This window comes from Triticum dicoccoides, chromosome 6B (genome assembly GCF_002162155.2).
Source record: "Triticum dicoccoides isolate Atlit2015 ecotype Zavitan chromosome 6B, WEW_v2.0, whole genome shotgun sequence".
In the NCBI taxonomy this organism is placed as follows: domain Eukaryota; kingdom Viridiplantae; phylum Streptophyta; class Magnoliopsida; order Poales; family Poaceae; genus Triticum; species Triticum dicoccoides.
Genome location: NC_041391.1, coordinates 145,561,654 through 145,568,562, shown reverse-complemented (window position 1 = coordinate 145,568,562; position 6,909 = coordinate 145,561,654). Strand labels below are relative to the sequence as shown.

The following is a 6,909-nucleotide window of genomic DNA, read 5'->3' as shown; positions in this document are numbered from 1 at the left end:
ACTGATTGTAATTGATAATAATATCGTCCCGCAGGGTGTTGAGGAGAAGCCCAAACGACCCTGGAAGCGGAAAATTTATCCTACTCCGGCAGTACGAAGAAGTGCTAGAGTTAAGCTTAAGAAAAAATTTCATGATGATTTATGAAAGGACTCTTTTGGAATAGCAGAGGTCTAGTAGACTTAGCTAAACAAAGATTCTTAGCAGAGACATCGTTAGAGCATCACTTAGATTTTATAGCACTTTTGGAAACGGGACGAGATAATTTCACATCCCAATTCCTTCAAACCCTCTCCAGTGGTATCGATTTTGACTGGCACATTTTACCTCCTAGGGGAAGATCTGGCGGGATTTTACTAGGAGTACGATGTGAAACGTTAGAGGTGCTTAATGTGGTTCATGGTGATTTTTCGGTTAAATTCAGGGTAAGATCAAAATTGAATGGGTTCCGATGGTCGCTTGTTGCGGTATATGGGGCAGCACAACCTGAATTAAAACCAGATTTTCTGGCCGATCTAGTGCGGATTTGTGGAGATGAGAATTTGCTGATACTAGTCGGGGGGGATTTTAATATCATTAGGAGGAGAGAAGAAAATAATAATGACAATTTCGATGGGCGTTGGTCTATGATGTTTAACATGATTATCGAGAGCCTCAACTTGAGAGAAATTGAGCTCACAGGTAGACAGTTTACGTGGGCCAACTCGCTACCTATCCCGACTTATGAAAAGTTGGATAGGATACTTGCTAGAGTGGGAACAAAAATATCCGTTGGTGTCGGTTCATGCGATGCAGAGAGCAATCTCGGATCATACACCACTCTTTTTAGATTCGGGTGAGGCTACCCATGTGGCAAATAAAAATATCTTCTCCTTCGAGCAAAGCTGGTTTGAACGAGAAGGATTTATGGAAATGATTGCACGTGAGTGGGCTAAGCCGATGGTGGGAAGGACACATGTCGAGAGATGGCAGAATAAAATTAGACATCTACGACAATTTCTGAGAGGATGGGCCAGAAAGGAGAGCGGGATTTATAAACAGGAAAAAGAACATCTCACTCAACTTATTGAGGCCCTGGACGTAAAGGCCGAGACCACTCTCCTTTCTGTTAATGAGCATCGAACCAAGTCCGAGGCTGAGCAAGGCCTACGAGCTCTCTTGAGAGAGGAGGAGCTCAAATGGGCGTAGCGTGTGAAAACTCTTAAGGTTGTCCAAGGGGACGACAACACACAATTCTTCCATATGGTTGCAAATGGTAAACATAGGAAGAAGAAGATCATTCAGCTTGAACAGGACGAAGGCACCATTGTGGGCCATGACAATCTGAAAGCGTATATTTCCAACTATTATAAAACCTCTTTGGACCCCCCATTACTTCCACGGTATCTCTTGATGAGTTTGTGATCGATGATATACCTCAATTGCAGGCAGCAGAGAACGATGTTCTCTCTGCACCGTTTACTGAAAAGGAAGTGCATCTGGCCATAACCCAAATGAAGCCGAATAAAGCACCGGGACCATATGGGTTCCCAGCTGAATTCTATAAGAAATGTTGGCATATCATTAAAGATGATCTTATGCCTATGTTTCACGATTTTTTCGATGGCCATTTGGAGTTGTTTCACCTCAACTTTGGTACGATAATGTTGTTACCTAAGAAGAATGAGGCGGTTCGGATCGAACAATTCCGACCCATTTGCCTGCTGAATGTGAGTTTTAAAATTTTCACAAAGGTAGGGACCAATAGATTGACACAAATTGATCACTCAGTGGTTCAACCTAATCAAATAGCTTTCATGCCGGGGCGACACATACTAGAAGGCGTGGTAGTCTTGCATGAAACTCTTCATGAGATTCACTCGAAGAAACTAGACGGGGTTATCTTCAAAGTGGATTTCGAGAAGGCTTATGATAAAGTAAAATGGCCTTTTCTTCAACAGGCAATGCGTATGAAGGGTTTTAGTGAAACCTGGAGGAACCAAGTGGATACTCAAGTCCAGAAGGGTAGTGTCGGAATTAAGGTGAACGATGACATCGGTCACTACTTCCAAACGCATAAGGGGTTGAGACAAGGGGATTCCATGTCACCTCTCCTGTTCAATATTGTGGCAGATATGTTGGCTGTCATTATTGGCAGGGCTAAGCAGCATGGTCATGTAGAGGGTCTAGTTCCTCATCTAGTGGATGGAGGGGTGTCCATTCTACAATATGCTGATGATACCATTCTTTTCATGGAACATGACTTGGCTAAGACACGAAACATGAAACTTATTTTATGTCTATTCGAACAATTGTCTGGCTTAAAAATCAATTTTCATAAGAGCAAGGTGTTCTGCTTTGGGAAGGCCAAAGACGAGGAACATAAATACAGACAATTGTTTGGATGCGATTTAGGTGCTTTACCATTCAGTTATTTGGGTATTCCGATTCATCACCGTAAGCTGTCCAATAAAGAATGGAAATGTATTGAAGAACGAATTGAAAAAAAAAAACTCAGCTGCTGGAAGGGCAAGCTGATGTCATATGGCGGTCGGCTAGTTTTGATTAACTCAGTTCTGACTAGCATGCCAATGTTTTTACTTTCGTTCTTCGAAATTCCGAAAGGGGTCCGGAAGCGACTTGATTTCTTTAGATCTCGTTTCTTTTGGCAGTCTGATGAGGCCAAGAGGAAATACCGCCTCGCGCGATGGGATATCTTGTGTAGACCAAAAGATCAAGGGGGGCTTGGTATTGACAACTTAGAAATTAAGAATAGATGCCTTATGAGCAAATGGTTATACAGGTTAGAGACAGAGCCGGAGGGCATGTGGTCTCAAATCTTGCGTAATAAGTATTTGCACACGAAAACGCTTGCCCAGGTTACCATCAGACCCACTGACTCGCCGTTTTGGAAGGGACTTATGAGAGCGAAGGACATGTTCTTTCGTAGGGTCGAATTCTTGGTTGGCAACGGGATGTCAACAAGATTTTGGGAGGATACGTGGCTAGGAGAGACGCCTCTGGCCTTACAATACCCTACCCTCTACAATATTGTGCAACGAAAGGAGGAGTACGTAGGTATAATCCTTCAAACTATCCCCTTGAACATCCAGTTCAGACGTACGTTAGTGGATGAGAGGTGGACAGCATGGATGCACTTGGTTCGGAGGTTGATTGAAGTTCGACTCTCCGACATGCCAGACTCAACAAAATGGAAGTTAACTAAAAATGGGATATTTACTGTGAAATCTTTTTATACGGATTTGATTAATTCTGGCCCCCTCTCAAGGTCTTTGCATATTTGGAAGGTTAGAGTTTCTTTGCGGATCAAAATCTTTATGTGGTTTGTTCACAAGCAAGTTATTCTCACAAAGGACAACCTTCTTAAGAGGCGATGGGTAGGAAACTCGCGGTGTTGTTTTTGTGCTCAGGATGAGACAATACAATATTTATTTATTGATTGCCCACTTGCCAAGTTACTTTGGAGAACGATTCATATAGCCTTTAATATGAATGCTCCGGTAGATATTGCGTCTATGTTTGGGACGTGGTTAGCTGGGATTGAACAGAACATGACAGCTCGTATTCGGATTGGAATATGCGCGCTATTATGGGCCATATGGAACTGCAGAAATGATATGATTTTTAATAAATGACACAACTTAACTTTTTTGCAGGTTATCTTCAGAGCTACAGCTTGGATCCGTACGTGGTCCTTACTCACTCCTATGGACTCCAGGGAGCCTTTGGTTACTGGGTGCAACCAATGGGAGATGGTGGCTCGGGGTATACTCAACCGGTTCGGATGGCGTTCGCACAATAGGATAGGAGTCTAGAGAGCTTATCCTTATTTTACCGCTCCGGTTGTCTTTGCCAGCTTGTATTTTTCAGTTTTTGTTTTTTCTGTTTTGCTCCGTTTGCGAGCTGTAAGACAATCATGACGCTACTTTCGGGATTTTTAATAAGAGGGTGTATGCATCATCATGATGCAAAGGCCGGGGGCATGCCTCCATTTCCAAAAAAAAAGATAAAATACACTATAGATCCTAATGACAGTAGCTCATTATCTAAACCAGAGTCATCAGACACACCACACGAAATGGAGGCAACTTCCACCAGCGATCATGGGAAGGTATCTATTTCTGTGGGCTGTAGCCTATTGTTATCTTCACATATCTAACATACTGTTGAAATGAAATTTATTCCCTTTTCCATGGCTGAAATGGATAAATAACCAAGTATTTTTCATTGACTCGCTAATAATGTAAAGATGGACGAACAAGATCACGAGTCTGTCACTAATCATGTGAAGACGGACGAAGAAGACAACAGTTGTGTCACTAATAATGTTTTTTTTTTGAAAGGAGGCAAAAGATTTGCCTCATATATTAATTAAGAGAGAAGAAAGAGTTTAAGGGATTACAACACCGCCTTACAAAGGGACTACTCTCCCGGCATGATTGAACTCAACTTCTTAGCACCGGCGGTGACCCAAAGTGCCTCCTCCTCTTTGATGAGGGCTAGAATTACAAATGGCGGGGCACTTTTGTGGGGAAACACCCTCGCATTACGTTCGTTCCAGATGGCTCAAGAGGTGAGCAATGTGAGGGAGGCCACCGTCACTAATAATGTGAAGATGGACGACGAAGATCACAATTCTGTGGGTAGTACGGGAGATGTCAGTGCTGCTGTGCTGGTGAACGGTGATAGCGTGGCAAAAGATATACAGGCAAAGGCAGATATACATTTCGAGCTACAAAAGAAACAGATCCAGGTATTTGTAAAGTTCAAGCTTCTTTTCTGATTTCTGTTACTTTGCATTTCCACTATCTTCCTCTGGGTGTTGATGTTTTCTATAGGATATGAAGAATAACCTTTGTACTGTTAAGTCTGGGATAGAACAGTTCTTCGTAAGACCTTGCTAAGCTTGGTAAACCAGATCCTGAGTTTTGGGCGTTTATAATATTTTATACATTTTTCTTCCAATGGCACGTCTCAACTATCTGCTTAGATTGCAATATTTAGCGTAGTTAAATGATGGTGTAAAATATTATATAGTCACCCCTTGAAACAAGTTTAGAAAACAACTATTAAAAGTAGCTCATATTAATTTATTTTTCCTAAGCCATTTACTTTCTTATGTTTGTCCCGTGTCACGATAGAGACTCTGTTATAAACTATTGTCATGATTTATGAAGGGTTGACATCCAAAATGTTTACATATGAGAGCGTTTGAAAATTCATCGTTAAGAACCAAAACTAATTCGTTACCTCCAGCATATTTTTAAAAGTCCCATTTATTTAAAAATAATTAAGGAGTCAAACAGCCCGTAATGCACACGGCCATCTGACCCAACCCAGTTGTCACTCGCTCACAATCACCAAGCATTATTTCCCTCGCCTTAGGTCAAAACCTCACTATTTATTTAGGACAGTAAAACCGAGTCTAAAGTGATCTCTCTCACACCCTCAGCAGTTTTAACCGTTGGATTACGCATTTAGATTGTTTCTGGCTGTCAGATCATTGTTTTAGTGCCAGTTTACCGCGATTAGGCCGTCTGTCCTAATGGGCAGCTTTTTTGTTTTGAAGGCCTGCCGTTGCGTTGATTGGGCTTCAATGGCCCATTTAGCACCAAGCCAAGGCGACGCTAGAGGGAACTGACGGTCGAGAGGATCAGCGGAGGCCAGCCACGGGTGGTATCTAGCGCTCGAGGGAGCCGACACGAGGGAACCGGCGGTCCAGGGGATTCAACCGACGCTTGAGGGGCCGGTCGACGCACCGCGGAATGTCACTGATTAATTAAGGTCTCGACCCTTTTACACCATCTATATAAACCCACTATCTTCATGTCCTCAAAGATATCAAAGCACCAACAACTCAAATAGAAGTACTCAACCGCGTTTTTCTTTCTTAGCTAGCCATGGACCGCTTTGGTCACGTCCCCATCCTCCCGCTCTTGGGCTTGGCCATGGCCTCCCAGCTGGCCACACTGTGCAACGCCGCTCAGGCACAAGCGCAGCCGGTCTACGACATGGACGGCCACGAGCTAATGATCGATAGCCTCTACCACATCATGCTGCCGGCGAGCGGCAACATGAGTGGCCGTTGTCTCAGCGCTGGCACTTGGTGGGCTTATGACAGCCCTCTCCATGCAGCCGCTGGGCAGTGCGGGCAGTCCGGATACCTGGGAGAGCCCGTGATGGTCCAGGCGGCGGATGTGGGTGCTGGCTACACCCCTCGCCTCTCAAATGACGTCATATTCGCCTTCAACAACACGGTTAACCAATGCATGATGTATCTCCAGTGGCGCATCGAGGATGAGTTCGTAACGCACCAGCAGCACATGACCGTCGGCCACTTTATAGGGGCGCCGGTGACTGCGATGCCAGAGTGCACGCACGGAACCATATGCAGAGAACAGTCGTACCGGTTTCGTGTCGAGAGGCATGGCACAGGGTACAAGCTGGTATCATGCCACAGGCTGCCATGCCGTGATCTGGTATTGTACGGGTACCATGGTGAGCAGTGGCTCACCGTACAGAAAGAAAATGATGGGCGCGAGCCTTTCACGGTCGTGTTCAAGAAGTGCCCTTTGCCGTGCGTGGACCCCCGAATGCCTCCTGTGTTCAGGCCTAACTAAGCCCGTATTCATGTACTTGCTCTTAACCGATCGATGCCAATAATGAAAAATATAGGTGTTTGGGGGACTAATCCTCTTGCGCGTCTTTTTTATCAAAAAATATAAGGTAAATCACGAACAAAATTTGATGAACATTTAATTACAAAATCACATATTATGGGCATGTAAATCATAAGGCAACTTATTATTTATACTAGTAGAATGTCCATGCGTTGCTACGGGCCATGAATACATATTTGCCGGTTAGCCAGTAACAATCAAAAAGTAACTGAAATACACTTCACTTGGGAT

The 6,909-nt window shown here is 43.9% G+C and overlaps 1 protein-coding gene across 1 annotated transcript; it reads left to right on the top strand.

Moving 5' to 3' along the window:
- Positions 1 to 5,898: 5,898 nt before the first annotated feature.
- On the top strand, positions 5,899 to 6,618 carry LOC119324185 (alpha-amylase/subtilisin inhibitor-like). Its single transcript, XM_037597950.1, has one exon. It carries the CDS (start codon positions 5,899 to 5,901, stop codon positions 6,616 to 6,618), a length of 720 nt encoding a protein of 239 aa, XP_037453847.1.
- Positions 6,619 to 6,909: the final 291 nt, after the last annotated feature.

Bases quoted from the DNA above. Each gene is read 5' to 3' on its own strand.
- LOC119324185 (XM_037597950.1), top strand. From the start codon at position 5,899: ATGGACCGCTTTGGTCACGTCCCCATCCTCCCGCTCTTGGGCTTGGCC.